A 22592-nucleotide genomic window follows, 5' to 3' on the forward strand; every position below is an offset into this window, starting at 1 on the left:
CACCTTAATACATAATTAGGTGTGTCTGTTTACACTTGGGAGAGCGTCCCAGAGAAATACAGGGAGTCGGGAGTAGCCACAAACAGATGTTGAAATTGTCCATTTGCGGCGAGTTTATGACTACACAGCACCAGGAATAAACACTGGGGGTGAAACCCCTCTGCCCGGATGGTGGGTGAGTTGAGAAGGGAATGTGATCGAGCAGAGTAGAAAGTGAAAGGAGGTCCTATTTTTCTTTTGCTTTCTCTCTCTCTCTCTCTTTTTTTCAATTTGCTCTAGTATTTGTTTATCTCTTCCAACCAGAAAAGTTTCACTCTTTGGCTTTGGCCTTTTGAAGGCTTTTGCCAAAAGCTTCACCATCTGTAGGGTTTGATTTCTGTCAAAAAAAACTCCCACTTTGAGAACAAGGTCCTATGTAACTAAAATGTGTTTGTTTTTGTTTCAATCACTCAGAAGAGAAATCATCTCTTCTCCATTGTTAAAAGAGAGGTTTCAATCAAAGGAAAATTCTACATATTCTAAAATATACAAACAGCTCTTTGAAACTGATGCCAAATCAAACTCCAAAAGGGACTTTTTTTTTGCAGAAGTTTTGAGTTAATTCCGTGTGCAGGGCTTGAGTGGAAAAACTCTGAGACTGTCAGAGGAACGAGTTACCACAACGCTGTGTTTGTGTCGGAAGTTATGTAAGGAGCATTGTCCCAGGATGCTGTGAAGATTCTCGTCCGTGGTTTAAGGCTCAATCCTAGAAACAAAGAAAAAGTTCTTTTCAAAGGGAGTCAGTCGTTCAGTTAAATAAAAGGTAGGTAGTTGGGCTTCTGACGTTATCGGAGCTCTACCTCCCAAATGAGAAGGCATGCTTTTTTAAAGTCATCACTGGAGTTCTTCTTGCGGCTCAGCGAAAACGAATCTGACTAGCATCCATGAGGACGCAAGTTCCAGCCCTGGCTTCACTCAGTGGGTTAAAGGATCCGGCGTTGCTGTGAGCTGTGGTGTAGGTGGCAGACACAGCTTGGATCTCGCGTTGCTGTGGCTGTGGTGTAGGCCAGCGGCTACAGCTCAGATTCCACCCCTAGCCTGGGAACCTCCATATGCCATGGGTGAAGTCCTAAAAAGCCAAAAAAAGAAAAAAAAAAAAAAGAGAGAGAGAGAGAGAGAAACAAAAGAAAAAAAGTCATCACTTTAAGAAAAGATTCAATCGAAAATGATCCCTATTGTTAAAGAAATATCTTTCAGAAGTCAGGACTTCTCTTAGGATGAAAAGTAGGAGATGCTAAGGAGAGAAATCGAGTTGGGGGGGGAATGAGTTAGGAAACCCCGAAAACTTCATTCTGGCTCTGCTGCTTCATCCCTGAGACAGTGCATTCTTTCTTTGACTAAACTTCGTTATCGGTTGGTACCTGTCAGTGTGGCTTTTTGTGAAGGTAAAATCAGATGTATGGAAACAGTGACAACCTAAAAAGCAAAGTATACACTTGAGACCTGATTTTTTTTTTTTTCCTTTTTGGGCCACATCTGCAGCGTATGGAGCTCTCCCGCCAGGGATCAGATCTGAGCCTCAGTTGCGCGACCTACATCACAACTGCAACAAAGCTGGATCCTTTTTAACCCACTGTGCCAGGATCGCACCTGCTTCCTGGTGCTGCAGAAATGCCACAGGGGAAACTCCAAGCCCTGGTTTTTTAACAGAATTATTTTTTGAGAGTCAGTTTTGACATGGGACAGGAGACTTTGCTTGAGACTGAAGCAAGCCAGAACAAGTTTTTGCTCTTAGGATAAGGAAGCAAACCTGGGGAACAGGTTAGAATGGAAGGTGTGCCTCAGAACTGGTGGATCTGGAACTACTCGAGCCCTTTGGGTCCAGGTCAACAACAGGTGTAGTGGGTCAGGAAAAGCAGATGTCTGAAGATGGACAGGCAGACATCAGAAGGCACATGCACATTGCAGGTGGAGATGAGGATTTAAGTAACCCTGGCATCATATCCCTTGTTCCTCACGCATATAAAATCTTTCTGAATGTCTGGGGTTCCCATCATGGTACAGTGGTTAACAAATCCGACTAGGAACCATGAGGTTTCGGGTTCGATCCCTGGCCTCACTCAGTGGGTAAAGGATCCAGCATTGCCGTGAGCTGTGGTGTAGGTTGCAGATGCGGCTTGGATCCTGTGTTGCTGTGGCTCTGGCGTAGGCTGGCAGCTGCAGCTCCGATTAGAACTCTACCCTGGGAACTTTCATATGCCATGGGTGTGGCCCTAAAAAGCAAAAGCAAAAAACAAAAAAAAAGGTTGCTTAGGGTATCAAGGGACAGATAGGGTGGGGGTGGGGATACTGAGGGCAGAGGGAATAGTGTAAACCAGCGCCTGAAGGGGTGGGAAGGTGGCGGATGATACTGACAACACACACCCGAATGGATCTGAGGCTACCTTCGGTCACAACCAGGAAGCCTCTGAGCTGGTCTTCCTGGGCCAGGAACCGATGCCACGCCTGATCAGCAGTGAGCACGTACGAGGGTGCATCTGACTGGAGAGGGTGAGGGGACAAAGATAAGGATAGGTCCTGACAGGACACAGTTTGAGACTGAAGCCTGTGGCTTTGATTTCTAGATCTACATGGGTTGGGTTAGGCCTGGGATGGCTGTAGCTCGAGGAGCCGACTTCAAGACTGAACAGCCCCTGGGTCGTCTGGTGCTGGGTCTTGGAGCATCAGGTGGTTTGAGTCACAAGCGCTAAGGTCTAAAGTGGCCTCCGGGCTGTGGCACCACACCAGGGCACTAAGCCTTTTGAGGGAAATTTGTTGTGTTTTGAGCGATGCCTCAGAGGCATCACACTTCCTCCCCGCACCCAATGGCCTTCCTGAGTCAGCACTAGACTCCGTCATAGGCAGAATCTGAGACTGGATTGGAGCTGGATTTAGAGGTGCAAGTCTGTTCCTACTTTAAGGGGAGAATTGAGCTGCATCTGAGCACACAGTCTGGGCATTTAGGGGACGGTGGAACGAGGTCTCTTTGGTGATTATTTGCTCTTCTAGCGCCTTTCCCCACGGCAACAGGCTCGAGGTTTTTTGTCGGTATTGTTGTTTGTTTTTTTGCAGAAGAGCTTGGTGGGGTCTAGAGCTGGGTATGTGGAGTTACTTGGGCGTTTTCAGAGTTCTGAGTCTCAACGCATGTCTTCCCTAGCTTGGACCCAGATTTTTTGATTTTCCTTCTTCTTTGGCTCTACTGACTCAGATGAGACTGTTAAGAAGGAACATCGTATTGAGATGGAGATGTTTGCTATTTGCTGTGGACTTTCGCCAGTTCTGATTCACTCAGTGAGAGTACCTGAGAAATGTTAAGATTTTATTTGCTTGTGATCACACCGAGTATCAGCACTAAAGACAATTTGAGAATTCCAGGGCCGAGTCGCCCACGGAAAATAGGGGGCAGGAATCAGCCTCCCCATTCCACATACCCCCTCCACCTCCATCCCCAGGGCGTTCCCTGCTAATTGATCAGAACCCTTTACTTCTGTGCTCTCCAGGTAGGCATGGCTGCCAGTGTGTTAAAATTTGCCTTCAGTGACACTGAATCCCTGTACTCAGAGGGGGACCATGGAAGGTGAATGCCTCCCTTCTCTGCCCCAGGTCTAGGGCCAGGTCCTGGGCCACCATGAATTTACTGGTCTATAACTTAAGGAAATCACTTTGCTTCTTTGAGCTTCAGTGTGTCCTCCATCATGTGGGGTCAGTGACACTGTCTCCTTCCCAGGGCTGGGGGGAGGAGTTACTGCCTTGCGGCCAGTGGACATCATCCAGGGAGTAATGCTGCACTGCAGGTGGGAGCCTTTGATTGTGGGGTGTGGCTCCCCACTCTTTCCTCTTAGTAGAAGCTGTGACACCATGGGATCCTGTGACTACAAAATAAAATTCCTTGGAGGATGCCTATGGTTGGAGCAAAGACTGATCTTGAGACGTGTCCCCAGCCCAGGCATTTCTAAACAAGGGGGTTAGGCTGCTACCAAGCTTGAAAGAAGAGCCCCTCAGACTTTTCCTTCAAAGCACCCAAAGGGCAGAGGGAGCTCCGGGTCTCCTCGGCTCTGTGGTCCCCTTTCTGCTGACGTAATCCAAAGCAACCCCAACTCCTCCCTAGAAAGCATGCTCACGTCTCCTGTTACACCTTAAAATTTATGTGAATTTTACTCCTTAATATGCCCTTTTGGGTTTGAATATAAACATAATGTTTTACCTTACTAAGATCAGTTGAATGTCCCTCTTTAAACCGCCCCCCGCCTCCTCCGCGGCCCCGCACGCCATTTGTTCCCTTCTTGTATTTCATGCTCTCCTATCAGCTAGGCTTGGGTGTCTAATATATAATATCTCAACCAGTTCATAAATTTCTGCTTTTAATATAGTCTGAGTTACCACTTGCACGGGCCACAGGAAAATGCCAGGCTGTTCCTTTTGCATGCAGGCTTTTTGGAAAGATTTACTTAGGAACAATTTATCATTGACTTGCAATTTTTAAAATAATCTTAATTGGCCACATATGTTATCAAATAAAAGCGGGTCTCCGGGCCGCTGCCTCCTTCCGCACGGCCCCGCCCCACACGTGCGCATGCGCACTGCATGTGGCCAGGATGCCGGAGAGTTAATTGTGCCACCCTAGGCAGGTACCACCACAGGAAAGCCTTCCCCTGATTTAAGATAAGATTACTGATACCGAAGCTGTTATTTTTAGGAGGGAAAGGCTATTGCTTTTAAACCTTTTTCCCTTTTTCTCCTAGTTCCTCCTCTCTTAATTGTGGCTCCGTGTTTTGGTAGCCAGAAGTCATTAGTGGTTTTTAATTTCTCTGAAACTGAAATAAGGTCTGAAAGGGTGGATTTGTCCCTTTTTTCCTCCTTTTTTTCTCCCCCCCCCCTTTTTTTTTCTGGCTAATCGGAGGAACGCAACCACATCTGAAGCCACTTGGCTCATTATGAATTTCATGGAAACTGATTCTCTGAAAGTGTTTCCATATGTGTGTTCCCAATATATCCCATCCTCTCTAAATGGGAGCACAGACGTGTGCATGGGCTGGAAATGGCTTCAGGATGTGACAGAGCAGTCACATGACCGCCACGGCACCGTGGGTGGCCCCTTCTGAAAGACACGGTGTCCTGGGTGCTGGCCTCCTTCCTGCGGCGGATCTGCTTTCAAAGACCATCCACCCTTCCGAGCCTTTAAAAAGTTCTTAATCAAGGCCTAGCAAGACGATCTTTCTCATTTTTCCTCCCTTTCTCTGCCCCACTCACCCTTTAGTTTCTTCCTTCTCTCTTATCCTCCGTTCCTGTGTGTATGCGCGCGGGCACACACGCACGCGCGGACACACACACACACATACACACCCCTTCCACCCCCTCCCCCCTTCCCCTCACCAAGAGGAAATGTAATATTCCGGCAATATCCTCAAAATTTGGGTGGGTTTAAGGGTTGATGGACATTTCTGAAAATTGCCAGGTTAAGTGTGTTTTTTGCTTTTTTTTTTCTTTTGCTTTCCTTCAGCGTAGCATACTTTCTTAGCCTTGGGATCAGCTGGTCTTTCAGATTTTGTGAGAGTGCAGTGGAAAAGTACAATTCATTACAACATGGAAAATAAATATTTATACTGGATAGTTGAGACACTTTTCCTCGCTTTTGCAAAACTATGGCGTTTGCTAGTCTGACCTTTCATTATCTTCAAAAAATTGATTTCAGATTCTCATTTTGCTGGTTTCTTCTCCGTCGGCATGATCCACATGACATTTCTCCCACAAAGGGTGTACTTTTCCAACTATCATCTAATGAAATTAAAGGCAAAACTAATTCAGTGGTGGATACTCGATCATTTTGGTGTGAAGGGGACAAATTTAGGGAAATTAAGGAAACTGATGTAAAATCTCTTGAAACTTCAATATGGAGAATGCAAAGTAATAATTCTGCATCTGGTCCAAAATTGCTTTTTTAGGTAATATTTACATGGCGTTTCTGCTTCTGTCATGTTGCCTGCTTGGGACTATGCTAGTCATTCCTCCACTTAGCACATTTTTGGGGGAAATGCCTGTCCTTTCTCAGTATCATACCGTGTGCCAGGTTGATCTAAAAGACGGACACATGGTTCTTATTCTTAATTTGTTTTCCCTTTAGTTGGAAAGGAAACTGAAACATAGGAAAATGGAAAATGAAAACACTTACCGCAAACCAAAGATGGGGCTTTAAAATGCATGGAGTGGAGTTCCCCTGTGGCTCAGTGGGTTAAGGATCTGGTGTGTCATTGCTGTGGCTCTGGTTGCTGCTGTGGCTCGGGTTTGATCCCAGGCCTCTGAACTGTCACATGCCATGGGTGTGGCCAAAACGATGAAAAATAAAATGTGTGGGGTGGTAACATTACATTTGTAAACGGTCAGGATGTGAACAGCGAGGAAGAGATGCTAAGAATTTGTATATCCGGGACGTCCCCGTGTAGCGATGAGCTTTGCAGACATTGCTTACCTGCCTGGGTCTGACAGAGAGCAGAGAGATGGCGGAGAGCCTGGGGGTGAGCACAGCTCCAGGGACCACGCTGAGTATGTTTCCTGCCACCAAAGAGTAATGGGCCATGACCTTGGAAGAGTGGATGAGAGGATGCTGACTATGCCAGTAGCCTTCTTTTTCACACAGGCTTTGCAGAGCTGCTCAGTCAGACCCAGGGGAGGGGGGCTGTGTGCTGGGCTGGGGGGACACCTCTGGTCTCTGGCCTGGAAAGGTGGACGATGTTCCCCTTCTGCGTGTGTCCCACTTATCCTTCTTCATGCAGCTGTAAGGAAGCCCGAGGCGGATGCTGTCCCTGTTCCCTCGGGCACACTCTGTCAGGGCAGCAGAGTAGACAGGAGACCCTCATTTTCGTCTCTGGGTGTCCTGCAGATCATGTGCCTCCAGGCTGCCATTCTGTAAAGATCTTTAGGATCTGTCAGGGTCATCCACAGTCCTGGGTGATGCTGATCTAATGGCTCTGTAGATGGTTTGGAAATGCAGGCAGGATGCCAGTTGTACTCGGTTAACTTTTATTACCCACTCCAAATAAACAACACGATCCAGTGGCAGCAGTTACCCTGGGATCCAGAGGGAGAGGAGTACACCGGCTCACCTTCCCAGAGCATTTCTGGCCTGGCTCTCTTCCTCCTTCCTCTCTGCTCCCCAGGGCTCCCCAGTGTAGCCTTTCACACCCCCTACTAGCACTAAGGACACAAGGACAACACTGGTGGTAAAACAGAGGCTTCACTAGTGGTGACTGCCACTGGTGGTCCCCTGTCTGAAACGTGATTTCCAGTGACGGAATGATGCTTGGAAAGAACTCTGCGCACCGTTTAAAGAGGATTTTCCGAGGTTTTATAGGTGCGGAATGGTATTTGAGTTACACTTTAGGTTTGATGTCAGCATTGCTTAATGCTTCTTGTAATAGCTATGTTCTTCATGTGTTGAAAATGTGCCAACTAGGAGTCCCTGCCCCGGTGCAGTGGATTAAGATCTGACGGCAGTGACTCAGATTGCTGTGGAGGTGCAGGTTCGATCCCTGGCCTGGCACCGTGAATTAAAGGACCCGGTGTTATTGCAGCTGTGGAGTAGGTTGCAACTGTGGCTTGATCTGATCCCTGGCCTGGGAACTCCACAGGTCACAAGCGCAGCCATTAGGAAAAAAAAAAAAAGTACCATTGATATTGTGCAGAGTTTTTGACCTCTAGACTAATTTGCTTATTCATTCATTTATCCACCCATTCATACAAGTTCATTTTTTTTTTTTTAACAATGTAATCTCTTCCTGGAGTTCCTGTCGTGGCTCAGTGGTTAATGAATCCGACTAGGAACCATGAGGTTGTAGGTTCGATCCCTGGCCTTGTTCAGGGGGTTAAGGATCCGACGTGGCTGTGGCTCTGGTGTAGGCCAGTGGCTATAGCTCGATTAGACCCCTAGCCTGGGAATCTCCATATGCTGCAGAGCAGCCCTAGAAAAGGCAAAAAGACAAAAAATAAAATAAAAATAAAAATGTAGGCTCTTCTAATGTAGAAGGTTCTGAGGATATGAGAGGAAAATAATCATGATCTTTACCATCCAATACTTACTTTATAGTTGAAAAGTAGCTAATAAGTCAGTAAAGTAGGAGCAGAGGGCCCAGAAGAGTGATCTGGAACATAAATGCTGTTAGAACAGGAGTGAAATAGGAAATTATATATCGAGCGGTTGGGACAGGGGATAGTCACACTTTTGTGGAAAGGCAAGAAGGTTCTTAAGGCAAGTGGTTCTGCGATCTCGTGTATTATGTGTTCCAATTGAAAGGATGCTGTGTGGGGGTAGAGAAAAATTGCTTGGGCCTTCTTTGAGATTTGTCGAAGCAATAACTCCTGCTATTTAAAAGGCCTCAGTGACGCTTTCAAGTGAACGCCTCATCGCAGAGACGTATGATGGCTTTTCATTCTGTATGTTTTTGCCTTTGCATTAAAAAAGAACAGAAGGCTCTGCATTTGCCAACCTAGGTTCCCCCTGGATCCTTTTCCTCCACCCCTACCTGCCCTCGTTGGCCGGGATGTATGAATTCCATTGCTGAGAGTAGGTGGTACATGGGTACCATGTTTCTTGGCTGACATCCCTGAGCGGCAAGTAACTAGTCTGATATTCTTTTCCAAATGTCTATTTCTATTCTTTCTAGAGCCCCACTTGCCCATGTTCAACTACCCATTCTTTCCAGAGGGTCTACTAAATAAGAAAACACTTGGCCCAGTGGTAACGAACCCAACTAGTATCTGTGAGGTTGTGGGTTTGATCCCTGGCATCGCTCAGTGGGTTAAGGATCCAGGGTTGCCCTGAGCTGTGGTATAGGTCACAGATGCAGCTCAGATCTGGCGTTGCTGTGGCTGCGGTCTAGGCCGGCAGCTGTAGCTCTGATTCGACTCCTAGCCTGGAAACTTCCATATGCCTTGGGTATGCCACCCCACCAAAAAAAGAAAAAGGAAATGCATGGGATAGTACTAGGTAAAAGCCTAGAAACATCAAGTATCATTGCTTCTGAGCACCAAAGGGAAGAAGACAAACGAGGATTAGACAGATCACAGCCCACAGCAGCTCACTGTAGTCAGGAGTCAGGAACGACCCAAGATGACTTGTATTCAACAGCAGAGTGTGAGAGATGCTGAGTGGAGGATTGCAGGCTTGAGGATCGCCAATCAGAGCTTCTCTTTCATTCTGCCTTATCTCGGTTTTGCTTCTTTCCACCACACTTTCCACTTGCTCTAAGGACCCAAGATAGCTGGTGGGGGTCCAGGGAGGCTATTTCCTTCGTCCCCATAGACCTTGCGAGGAGGGGGCCAGACATTTTTACTTCTCATACCAATTTTACTTTTATGTGAGCTCATGGGCATTTTTATGAATATATTCTTCCCCAGGTATGTTAGGTTGTGGAGAACTGCTGCTGCTTTTTCAATGAGCAAGAAACTTAAGCGGCTTTAGGACAGCTGTATATGTCAGCAAGTTGTCTGACTGTTGACTGGGGCTGCAGAGGGTGGCTTGGAATGAAGTGTGCCTGTAGGGAGCCAGCAGGTCCTAAGAGAATCAAGCCCTTGACTCTGGTCTCATTCACATTATGCCGTGAGCAACTGAACTAAGTGCTCACCATTCAGCAGATTAGAGCAAGAAGACCTGCCCAGAGTTTAAAAATAGTATCTCAAGGACCATATCTCTCACTGGGGCAGCACATGGGCACGAGAGGAGCCTACTGAAGTATTTTTAGGCAACTGTATTTCAGCCAGTAGACTTTTAAGACAGCAAATACATGGATATATATGTAAATATGGAAAAAATACATTTATGAGTTCTCATTGTGGCTCAGCGGTAACGAACCTGGCTAGTATCCATGAGGACGTGGGTTCGATCCCTGGCCTCACTCAGTGGGTTAAGGATCTGGCATTGCCGTGAGCTGTGGTGTAGGTCGCAGATGAGACTTGGATCCTGTGTTGCTGTGGCTGTGGTGGAGGCTGGCAGCTGTGGCTCCAATTCAACCCACAGCCTGGGAACTTCCATATGCTTCAGGTGTAGCCCTAAAAAGACACACCAAAAAAAAAAAAAAAGAAAGTATATATATATTTACATATACATAAATAAAATACATAAGCAAATACATATATTACATAGACATATGATATACATATATTTATATACAAATATATACATTTATAAATATATATTTATATATTTGAATATATAAATTGTATATTTCCAAAAAAATTTATATGTATGTGATTGTGTCAACCAAATTCCTCAAGGATAACTAAGCTTGCAGAAAAGTCAGGGGTCCAAGAGGCCTTTTCCAGCTGTAGCTCTGCCTCTCTGGAGTGCCTTGATTTTATAGAGTAAATGGCTCTTCTTCTCTGCTTAGCTTTCCAATTTGTCAGCGGGTTAGAGTAGGCTTCCCTAAACCGTAAATGAGGGGTTTGGATTTTTTCCATCAGAGGACCCCAAGCAGCAGAGGAGGATAAGTTGGTAGCTTAGGTCATCTGAGGGCATAAGCTAAGGCGTCACAAGTACAAAATTTTGTTGAAGTCATGTTTTACTTGTTTATCCAAACATTCACCCCAAGTGTCCTAAAGCTTCATGAATGCAGAATTGTGTTGCCTTCATTTTTCATTTGTCTGAAAATTCACCCCAGGGTGGCATTCTCCTCCACATCACACCCACGTTTACTGTAGAGCCTACCCTGGCCTCCACGTTGAGTAAAACCAGCCTCTCGGGAAGGTGCGCCCTGTTTATCTTGGGTTTCACATACCTCCTGGCAGTACTGGCTGTGTGTATCTGAAGGTAGTAGTCAGGTTTAAAGTGGCTCTGGGGAGCGAGAAGCTGTTATTCTGACGTTAGTCACTGCTAATTCTCCAGGCTTTCATCTGGATCCTTTTAATAAGTAGATACTATAGTTTCTTTACTTAAGTTGATAGAATATGTAGGTCTGATTTTTCAAGTTTGGATGGAATGTGATTGGTGACACAGGTAGGAATAGTTTAGGACAAAAGCTCAAACTAACCCAAGAAGGCGGTCTAAAGGAAAACCTGGAGTTCCCTGGTGGCTCAGTGGGTTAGGGATCCAGCACTGTCTCGGCGGAGATTTGGGTCACTGCTGTGGTGTTCGATCCCTGGCCTGGGAACTTCCACGTGCCTTGGGTGTGGCAAAAAAAAAAAAAAAAAAAAAAGGAAAGAAATGAAAAAATCCCTGAATTCATGTACAAAACAAAGATTAGAAGTACGGGTACAGCTCTATTCAATTAAATAGTTTAATTACATATCATGAGTTTCTATAATAATTATTATCAATAATTGAAGGTTAGGAAGGGGCTTAAGGTCTTTCTTTTTAAGCTCAGGACCTTCCATCTCCCTATCATGGGTTATTATATGAGATCTCGTGGTACTGCAGCAAGTTGTTCAAATTTCTTCCTGCAGAACACAATGCAGTATGTTCCAGAAACATTTCTTGGTAAAACAAAATGACTAAGCAAATTCCAAAACATTTTAATTTTTGTAAATTATGAAAATTACGATATAGTCCTTTTAAAGTCCACCTCCAGCTCTCTTGGTCCAGAAGGAGTTAATCCTCAAGACATGACAGTCTCAAATGGTTAAAATCCTGTAAAGCTTGCAAAACATGAGTTGCATCGTTTTCTGTAAACCACAGCCAGAGCTCATTAATTGAGAAATGAATGTCAATTTACGTTAGCCAGCATCTATAACGCAAAAAGGTGCAGTGATCCTGGCATGTGATGGATGATAAAAATATCAGCCAAACGTATCAGATAAAATAGAGAAGTTGGGGGTGGGAGGGTTGATGGAGAGAGAAATTCCAAACCATTTTGGAGCTTACTGGCAGGATCCCACATAAGGGTTTTAACGAGGTTTTCTGTATCAAAATAAAGGAAACCGCATGGCATTTTAATATATTTCAAGTGTAAATTACTCAGAGAGGCATTTTTTACATTGACAAGCCTATCTGTGTGAGCTCTGGGCTTCTGGGGGGGGGGGCAACTCTGATGTTTGAAGTGTGACTTCTCTCTGTTTGAAATTGCTTACGTTATTCTGGTTTCTCTCACATGAGCTGAGCCTTGAACTTAATGCATACAGAAGGGGCCTGCCTATACCTATTAACTCTGCGGACCCAAGTTCACCTAGATACTCTGCAATGAGAATCGGGCTGGCTGAGAACATCTGTGTGGTCTCTGTACAAACTGCCTGTCCTGTATCCTGTCTCCTGTATCCAGGGCGCTCCAGAAGCACAGGGCAGGGGGAGACGGCGCATCTCTGCCGGCTCCCAATGGCGAGATTCTATCACAATCACTACTTCTACCTCTTTTCGACTTGAGCTTGTCAGAGTTTGGGAGGGGTTGGGTAGAGGCCAGTGGAGGAGAGAAGAATTTATAAAAAGCAGAGCGTAACTGCCCAGACTGTGCTAGTTTTGGTTTGTCATCTTGAAAGTGTTTGCTTCTGGTGTTAGAAGCCGCTCGCCAGCTTCTTACCCTCTGCTTTTGGGCCTGCGGATTCCGGGAAGGTGCTGATGAGGGTGGGAACTTCTCTGCCTTCCCGTCCCCTCCCGTGTCCCCTCTCCTTTTTCCTCCCCTCTCCCTTTCTTCCCCTCCCCCTTCTCTCCCCCTCCCCCAAGGCTGTTGCTTCTCCCGTCTTGGAATTCAGGGCGCTAGAACTAGAGCTGGAAGGGAACTTAGAGCTCATCCCCCCTCATTTTGCAGATGATGACACTGCCACCTCTGACTTCTGCCTCTGGCCTTCCACTCTCAGTAAGAAAAGCCAGGCAGGTGAGACTTTTCACAATTGCTGGGCTGGGCTGGGTGGGGCTGTCTGCTGGGGACTGTCCGATTTGTGAGAAAAGCTTGTTCCCTGGATGTACTGCTTTGACGTAGTCACTTTTTATTATGAATGCACATCACGGCACTTACTGGGAGCATTTTAGGAAGATTGCAGGCAGTGCTCATTTTAACAAAACTTAACACCTCTTGGGCAGCACCTTGAAAGAAAAACGACTCGGATGTCCTTTAATAAATATTGTAGTATGCAAAAAACGAGGGCGGAATAAAAACGAAGCTGTGGAAGTGCTAAGTCCTCTTTCCCCTGATAGATAAAAGCTATTAAGAGCCAATCTGTGAGATCCAAAGAACGGGAAGATTTTTAGGTGTGAACAGAATCTTAAGAACACAGTATCATCAAAGGGCTTGTCACAATTCTGTCCGTCTTAGAAAATCATAACCCAGTCTTTTAAAGATCACAACGCCTAAGTTTTTGGCATTTCAGAAGACGAATTTCCACATGAAGTGGTTTATAATTGTGGTTTCATAAGTTAAGCACCAGAAATACCTATCAAGCTTTAGAACTTAAAGAACTCTACGTTTTAGAGGAAAACTGTCTTTGCTTCCAGGTTCCCCGTTCAGATTGGCCTTGAAGCTCATGCTATAGAAGGTGGCCGGCCTTTCTCTTTTATCTCTTCTCCCAGTGAGCCTTTCCCCAAAGCTACTGTGGGCGCCTGGCCTTATCAGGTCCTACATCTCCCATCCAGACTGGAAATGCAGTGATTCTTAGGTACTAAGCACTGCCCCCACCCCTTTCAAAACCTGCTATTTACTTTGTGACCCTGGAGAGAATTTCTAAGGGCCAGACTCTTCCTCTACATCCCCAAATAGGTAAGATAGTTTGAGAACACACTGTACTCGGGTTTGCTTTGATGGAAACTGTTACTAAGATGAAGAATAAAACAGGGTTTTACATTATTTTAAGAGTTGAAGCCATAGGCCCCTGTGAGGATCTCTTTTTGAGGTTCCTTCATTGAGGGAAGGGCCCCTGTTAAGACTTCCGATACCATTTTGGAACTTCTTGAAATGGGGGTGAGAACACGAAACGTGTCCGACTTAGCGAAAATCGCTTTCCACTCTCTGAGGTGCAACATGTAACAAAAAGAAAAAAAAAAAAAAAAACCAATGGAGATTCAGTCTCAAAGTCTGGTGAGTGAATCCATCGGATTGGAGTGTTGGGTTGGTCTCCACACGTGACCTAGCACACACTTGGGTTTTTAAAACCCTTTGGGATCTCGGGGGGTGGAGGAAGCCCTTGAGGATAACCGCTGCTAAGTCTGTAAGGTGAAAAGAAAAAAAAAAAGAAAAAAAAGACTGCACCATGACCAGTGCATTTGAAAATGGGTGTGGCTTGCTGTTTCTTTGGGGGAAGCTAAAGTTTTCTCTCTTTTTTTTTTAATTCTTTCATTATTTTAATTGATATTTACAGATGTTTCCCCCCCCATCTTCTGTTGTAATTTTTTAGGTGCTTCAGAACTGGGCCCTTTTTCAGACCCCAGGCAGTTCCCAAGCATTTCATCCCTCACTGAGAGCCGCTTCTCCAACCCACGAATGCACTACCCAGCCACCTTTACTTACACCCCGCCAGTCACCTCAGGCATGTCCCTCGGTATGTCCGCCACCACCCACTACCACACCTACCTGCCACCACCCTACCCGGGCTCTTCCCAAAGCCAGAGCGGACCCTTCCAGACCAGCAGCACTCCATACCTCTACTATGGCACCTCGTCAGGACCCTATCAGTTCCCCATGGTGCCCGGGGGAGACCGGTCTCCTTCCAGAATGCTACCGCCCTGCACCACCACCTCGAACGGCAGCACGCTATTAAATCCAAATTTGCCTAACCAGAATGATGGCGTTGACGCTGATGGAAGCCACAGCAGTTCCCCAACCGTTTTGAATTCTAGTGGCAGAATGGATGAATCCGTTTGGCGACCCTATTGAAATGTCCTCAGCCATGGCTCAGCGGTGTCTGGGGAGGTGGGGCGGGGTGGGGGGCACATCCCAAATGGATCAACCTATACGTATAGAGAGAGAGTGCATATATATATATATATATAATACATATATATATATATATGTTATCAACTCGCTCTCTGCCAAGTGCCTATTTTTTAGATTTTTTTTTTTGCATTCACTCTGTCATAATCTTGCAACCGGAAGAGGGTAGCTCTTGAGAAGCCAGAAGCCCTAGAGAGACAGAGACGATCCTGATCAGGTTTCAGATCGTCTCCTAGTTAACATGTACTTGTACCAACAAACACAGGAGAAAAGGTATCTGTTGCTGTTGGTGTTTGGTCCGTTATCCTAAATAACCTGTTCACGTGCCGGTTCGGAGAGGTGGACTTTAAGGTCAGGAGGAAGAAGAGCACAGCTGCTTCCTCCCTGTGCTTTGAAACCACGCCTGCCCCCCCACCCTGCCCCCCAGTCGGTGGCAGCTTCGAGGTGGCCCCCACTGCCTCCGGCAGACCCGCTTACAAGGCCAGGTGCACGCAGAGGAAAAAGGAGGCGGAGCCGATGCTGCCATCCATTCAGAGTAACCTTTGCTTTCCCGCTCTCTGCAAGCATTCATTCATCCCAACTGTTCGGTTCAGTTTTCAGCTGTTTCCCCCCCACCCACCCCTCCCTTTCAGAAAGTGGCTTCAAAAATACTGATCGGGATAGGTTTTTATTTTACTTTTTTATACCCTTTTTTTTTAACCCCTTTTCCCATTTAACCCAAAAGAAATCCCCTCCCGAACGCCTCCCCCCTCCTCCTCCTTGTATGCAAAACTGAAAATGGCAATACCTTATTATAGCCATAATGGTATATAGATAGTGTTTGCGTTTGGCTGTGTGTTATTTGTCTTCTTTTTTTTTTAAATTATGAATATGTGTAAAATCTGAGGTAACTTGCTAACGTGAATGGTCATATAACTTTAAAGATATATTTATAATTATTTAATGACATTTGGACCCTTGAAACATTTCTTAGTGTATTGATGTGTTGACTTCGGTCTCTAAAAGTGCTCTTTATTAAATAACAAATTTCTTCCGTGGGCTAGAGCCATATCTGAAATATTGCTAAGCAATTTCAGTTCATCCAGGCACAATGTGATTTTTAAAAAATACTTCCACCTCCAAATATTTTAGATGTAGCTTGTTTTTGCGATGTATGAAGGAAATGTTATGTTTAGGTCTTTCAGCTCTTTGATTGCCTCTAACCCAGCTTTGCCTTTTCAAAAGCAATCATTAGAGATTAAAAACAAAAACAAAAACAAAACCCAACTCTTAGTCCTTTATCACTTATGTGGCCCTTTATCAGCATGAAATGCTGGGGTGATGTGGTTTCCTAATTTCTTTGAAATAATGATGACTTTTGTCATATTAAAAAGACAAGCACAAGTGAATCATTGAACTGCAGACTGATGCTCTGTGGTTTCATAGTTCAAGCAAACCTCTAAAGCGCCAGGCTTCATAGTGAAAATGTAGTCGGCTTAAAGCCACGCATGTGGCTAAAGGATCAATCATGATACACCTAGTACAGGAACGTAAAACTGCACTGGGGGAGTCTTGCCCAACCCGCCTTACCAAACTGCAAGTCAGGGGAACCCAAGTCTGCCTGGGGCCCCTGGCAGCTCTCCACAGAATTTGCATTTAAAGGAGCAGAATTGAGTCATTGTCTCACGGAAGCAGGGTCACCTTAAGGAGCAGGCAGGTCCCAGCAGGCAGCTGATCTGAGCACCTACGGGCTGCGGGGACCCATAGACACCCTTGGATGTCCGTATTTCTCACAGTGGCGGGTGGCAGGAAGGCAAGGCCAGGTGGAGTTTGATGTCTACTACTGCATGTGAACTTGAGCCGAAGCCCTCCTGTCGGATGCACTTTGACCCCTCCTGGCGGCCACACAGCAAATTCTCCAGTGTGAATCCTTAATCCAAGCCAGGACCACTTCGTGACACCACTGGGCAGACCCTCCCCCACAGGTCAAGGCCTCTTCATTAGAATTCTGTGCCCCCTACCCCGAGCAGAACCTTACAGAGATCTGCCTCCAGCTCCCAGAGGCCCCTTCCTTGCTCCCTAGTACTCCTTCAGCTCACTTCATAGGCCACCAGGCACCTCCAGGCAGCCTTGTGGGGGCACTGGACCTGTGCTATTCGCCTGGGAATTCACCCTGACGCCTCCTAATAAAAATCAAGGGGGAAAAAACCAAAGCAAACCAAAACACTTTGCCTTCTAAAGGTTGTATACCAAGTATGCTTAGATAAAATAAGCCACTTTTCTATTATAAGATGGAAATAGTCATTGATACTATTTATTGTTGTGTGTGGTAGCTTGAAGCACGCCACTGTCCATTTATTTGTAAGTGTAAAAATATGTGTTTGTTTAAGCCGCACTTAAAAAAGCCAGTGTCTGGTTTACACATTTCAATCCTAGGTCATTGACATAAAAACGTTATCACCAGTGCTAGCTGTATGTGCCCTATTTAATAAAAGAGGTACTATAGCTGTACATTCTTTTTTTTTTTTTAATGTTGAAAGGGCTTTTTTAAGTTTACAGGACACATACTAAGTGACTTGAGGGATTTTTTTGTGTGTTGAAATGTTACTATAGTGGCTGCAGGCAGCAACCCAGAAACACTTTAAAAGTTTTATTTTCTTGGGAAAAATTCAAGCACTTCTTCCTTCTCCCCTCACTCCAACCACTCCAGTGGGATAATTTACCTTTCTTAGAGCAAATTCTGCCCCTTTTTACCCTGAGGGTTACGTTTTTCTTCTATCTTTTTTTTTTTTTTTAAACCGAATTCTTACTGTGCACTGGGTCGTGTGTATGATTTGTGATTTCAAGACCAAAGCAAAAGCTTTCTGCTACTGTAGAACTCTGAACTAGCCAACACGCCACTTCCTGCAGGTGAAAATGGCTTGGTTTCCAGTGTGATCAATCCAGCCACTTTTGAAACCTGCTGGAACCGATGTCAGAGTCCCAGAACAGGTACCAAAGCTGTAGTGTTTGTGTGTGTGTGTGTGTGTGTGTGTGTGTGTGTGTAATGGCACCCAGCTTGCCAGCTTGGAACTGAAAGACTCCACAAGTCAGCTGTGGTTCGCTCTTTTTGTCTTACCACCCCACCCCCCAGGGCCTTTTAAAAAAGTGAGCAGAGAATTCCACACCCTTAGGGACCATCCAAGGCAAGTGCCGAGGGAGGAGCTGTGTGTCCTGGTGTATCGTTGCGTCCGTTCCCAGGAAAGGGACTGACTCAGAGTCTAGGTTAATACGTGGAAACACAAGCATTAGCAAAAACAATCATTATACCGATGACATTCGGAAGAACCACAATAAATAAAAGATGACTCCTCCAGACCTTGAATTTGTTGTTCTTAAAAAGATAATGCATTTCAAAAATATTTTCTATGTGAGAACTTTTTAGATGTTTGTTTACTTCATGTTTACAAATAACTGTTTGCTTTTCATGCAGTACTTTGAAATATATCAGCCAGAACCATAACTTACAGTAATTTCTTAGGTATTCTGAATAAAATTCCATTTTTTTTTTCTGGATATGCTTTACCATTCTTAGATTTCTGTGGAACAAAAATATTTGTAGCATTTTGTGTAAATACGAGCTTTTCATTTTAATTTTTACCCCCCCCATTGCTGTTGCCCAAGATTTGCTTTCCGTGCACATATTGTACAAATTCTGCTTTGTGCCACAGGTCATGACTGTGGATGAGTTTACTCTTAACTTCAAAGGGACTATTTGTATTGTATGTCGCAACTGTAAATTGAATTATTTGGCATTTTTTTCTCATGACTGTAATATTAATTTGAAGTTTGAATTTAATTGTCAATAAAATGGCTTTTTTGGTTTTGTTATGTGTGTACACTGGGTCTTTTCTCCTTCGCGGTTTCTCCTCTAGTCTGACGCCCACTCCTGCCTACACCTGGGCTCTTACTTGGTCAGGGCTGGGTGAGAGCAGAGCTCCTGAATTACCACCTCGGGAAGCCCTGGGTGCTTGGGTAGTCCTGGCCCTGGAGAGGGGTGGGCTGAGAGTCTAGCAGTGCCCTCACTTCCGTAGCAGCCTGCCGTCTGAAGGAAGGAGGGCTCACCCTATTCTCGGGTAGAAACCCCTTATGTCACCTGGCGGGGCGGGGGAGTGCCCATCAGGGCAGAAAGACTGCAGCCTCCAAAGCTCCTTGATTCTCATCTCGGCGTGTGAAAGGGGCAGCAGGTGACACCCGGGCTGGAGTCATAAGAACCAAGGCGGTGTTCTGTTTGTCCTTCCCACCTGGCTTTTGGGTTCTTCAAAAGAAAGTCAACCCAAGACAAGGATGAGTAAAAAATGCACCTTCGTCAGGAAAGCGTCAGCCTCAGAAAAATGCTATGAATAGTGAACCTAACTTTGGAAACTTTTTTTTTTTTTTTTTTTGGCCATGCTCTCAGAATACAGACATTCTCAGGCCAGGGATGGAACCCAAGCCACAGCGGTGACAACACTGGGTCCTTTAACTGTTAGGCCACCAGGGAACTCCTAGTTTGGAGACTTTTTTTTTTTTTTTTTTTTTTTTTTTTTAGCTGGGCCACTGTTTATTTTTGGTAAGTCCCTCCCCTGCAAGAAGGTCGAGGGCCTGGGGTAGAGTGGTTGCTTTCTTCCTGTCCTGTGCTGTCTGTTCACCTTGGCTTTACCGCAGTTCTAGAGAGGGACCGGGAAATGGCGGTGCCGAGTGTGGTCACTATCCAGGGGCCCACATCACACTAGGACTTAGATCTGCTCATTCTTACCCCTTTGGCAGAGAGAGCCTGGAAACAGCTAATTTCTAAGAGTGGGAGACATCCCAAAAGCTCTGGGGTGAACTTAGGCCAGGGATCTTATTTGCAACTCTTTGAGGACATGCATTTATTTATCCCTTTAAAATAAACATCTGTGTGACTTAAAAAGCCATGGCACGGGAGGCGGGTACACTGGCTTTTCTGGCCACTCCAGCTTTGTCCAGAAGCAGCAGCAGCAGCAGCAGCAGCAGGTTTAGGGCAAATCACACCTTCTTCCTCTGGGTCTCAGTCTCTCGGTTTATGGAAAGTCACTTGGCTAGACCTTAGCGCTCTTGACATTTCAGGATGGAGAGTTCTTTGGCGTGTGTTTGGGGGGCTGTCCTGCACACTGTCGAGTGTTTAGCAGCACACCTGGAGTCTACGCTACATGCCAGCAGCACCTGCCCAGTCTCGATAACGGAAAACATCTCCAGACATGGCCGCTTGTCCCCTGGGGTGGGGGGGCGGGGGCAGAATCGCCCTGACTGAGAACCACTGGGCTAAAGGATCTGATTTCTTAAGCTGTCTAGACAGAGCCGGTGAGAGAACACATTCGCATTCAGAAAGGATTCCGAGGGATGGATGCCCATCCGCTTCTTCCGAGCTTTCACCCGATGGCACCCCAAGGTCTGCACGCGGTGGGAGGGAGGCTCTTGGCTCTCCAGTCTCCACTTCCTTCTTCCTCCCCCCAGCCCCCGGCAGCCCAGCTGTGTATGGGGCTCGGTCAGACCCCGGCCAGCTTGGCCCCATTTATCATGATGGCTTCTGTTTCTCACTGGAAACGACAGGCGGAAGAAGAAAGCAATCTCTCCAGTGTTTCTGATCCTTTGGGCCCCTTGCCCCCCAAATATTTAATCATCAGACATTTCTCGGAGAGTGGGTGTTTCCTGTGAACTCCATCCCGGCTGGGACCGGCCCAATAAACACCTCAGCTCTCCGTCGCAGGGTTTATTTGGCTGGGAAATGGGTATTGCCGTGTAAACAGGAAGTCCCCTGAAGTTATTATCTACAGATGCGGCTGAAGAGCCACATGTTTGTATTTATGGGATGGGAGAGCCGTCTGAAAAGTCAAGGGAGGGGCTAGAGGGAGCCCCGTGCACTGTCAGGGAGGGCAGGGCCCTCAGACCCTCGCGACCTGCTTTTTCATTCCCCCTGGAAGCTGGTGGTTAACGCGCTGACACAGCCAAGAGCCACATAAGGAGCGGAGGGTGGTGTCAGCAAACAAGCCTACCTAGATTAGCGGGTTAACAGTAGGCGATCCAGTTTAAATCTCCGTCCCAGTTCTTTTTGTTTGTTTGGTTTTGGCCTCGCCCAGGCCAGGGATCGAACCCACGCTGCTGCAGTGATCAGAGCCACAGGAGTGACAGTGCTGGATCCTTAACCCACTGAGCCACCAGAGAACTCCTCCGTCCCAATTCTTTGAAGCCATTTTTAGAGACCCGACCTAGGAAACAAGGGGCTGTGTTTTGGAGGCGGGGAGTTGATGGTAAGATTGCCACCTTGTGTCTCTAAGTTCTTCCGGGGACAAACTCAACTCATTTCAGCGGGCAGGAGCCAGCTACCCTGTGAGACCCTTAGGCAAACTCATGCATTTCTCAAGAGCCCTGGAGGGTGCCTTCGTGGGAGCATCTACGATGCCCAAGCCGACCAGGTGTTGGTGCAGAAAGTGTGTGGCTGGTAGGGCAGCTGGCGGCACTGCATCGCTGGGTGGACTGGGTTACTCTAGTCACTTCTCTGCCACCTCTGCTCTTCCTTCCCTGGCTCGCCCCACGAACCTGGAGAAGATGCTTAAGTCAGGCCAGATAGTCACCAATACATGGATAGCTCTCCCAACGACGAGCTCCGACCAAAGGCAAGTCCCTTTCCCTCCTCCTCGCCACCATTCCCAGGTACCCGGGTACCTGGACAAGCCTCTTTGGGGCTCCCTGGGGTGGGGTTGCAGGCAGTAGTCATTCAATCAGGAGGCCTTGGAAAAGAAGTTTTTTTTTTTTTTTTTAAAAAAACAATTCATCAAAATTTAGCAAAGTTCCACTGCAAGTGTAAAGGGTAGTATACTAATTGGTGTGTGTGTGTGTGTGTGTGTGTGTGTGTGTGTGTGTGTGTGTGTGTATGTGTGATGGGTGCATACAGGCCTGAAGGGAGGGATGTGGGGGGGAGGTGGGGGATGAGAAGAGGTACCAGAGTGGCCAATCAGGAAAGAACTCACCACATACACAGGTGCCCCCTGACGCAATATGTCCTTGTCTCAGATGTTTTTATTCCTGCAAGTTCTGTGTACACACACCAAAAGCACACCATCATCTCCCAAGTTACAAAGAAGCAATTACTCTTCTTCCGACAGGTTATTTAGAAGGGACAGGAGACACTGGATGCTCCCTGAGAGCTCAGGGCCACGGCGAGGCTGACGTGTAAGAGGGGATTATTATTAATTTTTGTAAAGCTTTTCTTCAGAAGGGCTCTGTGATTCAGCCCGCTCTGCTGTCCGGACCTGCACAGCCACTTGGAAAGCAGAAGGATCGAGTTTCTGGAAACCCACTGAACTTGTACCAAAAACCTATTTCCATTTTGTTTTCTTCTTATCTTGTTGCAGTGGTATCTGATCACTCAGTGGGGTTTTCTGAAAAAAACTGCTTTATGTTTTAGCCTTGCAAAGGTAGCTCACATTGTGATGGCTATCTTTTTGTCCCAGATCCTTCTGTGTCACTCACAGCACTAAGGAAGGAAGAAGTCCCCCCTCCCCCTCCCTGCAGCCTCGCCCCAACCTGTCATCCTTATAGAGAAACTAAGACCCTCCAGCAAAATGCCAAAAGGCCGGGCGGGGCCGCAAGGGAAAGACAAGCAAAATTTCTTCCACACAAGCCCCTCGATAATGTTGTCTTCACAACATTAAAGGAGGCCAGAACACAAAATTGCCACTAGGTCTCATGTGGCCTTGGACTCCTTCTGCCCTG

General features: G+C 46.3%; 1 protein-coding gene across 3 annotated transcripts in view; it reads left to right on the forward strand.

Moving 5' to 3' along the window:
* Positions 1-18707, forward strand: part of RUNX2 (runt related transcription factor 2) — a 246724-nt gene extending 228017 nt beyond the window's left edge. For 2 of the 3 annotated variants that reach the window (XM_003482203.4, XM_005666074.3), the window contains 2 exons: positions 12744-12809; positions 14323-18707. In XM_003482203.4, coding sequence (XP_003482251.3) covers positions 12744-12809; positions 14323-14801 — 545 coding nt within the window. In that variant the 3' untranslated portion in view covers positions 14802-18707. The remainder of the gene's footprint in view (positions 1-12743; positions 12810-14322) is intronic. The other variant, XM_005666073.3, reaches the window with a different exon arrangement.

Source organism: Sus scrofa, chromosome 7 (genome assembly GCF_000003025.6).
Source record: "Sus scrofa isolate TJ Tabasco breed Duroc chromosome 7, Sscrofa11.1, whole genome shotgun sequence".
NCBI classification, from domain to species: domain Eukaryota; kingdom Metazoa; phylum Chordata; class Mammalia; order Artiodactyla; family Suidae; genus Sus; species Sus scrofa.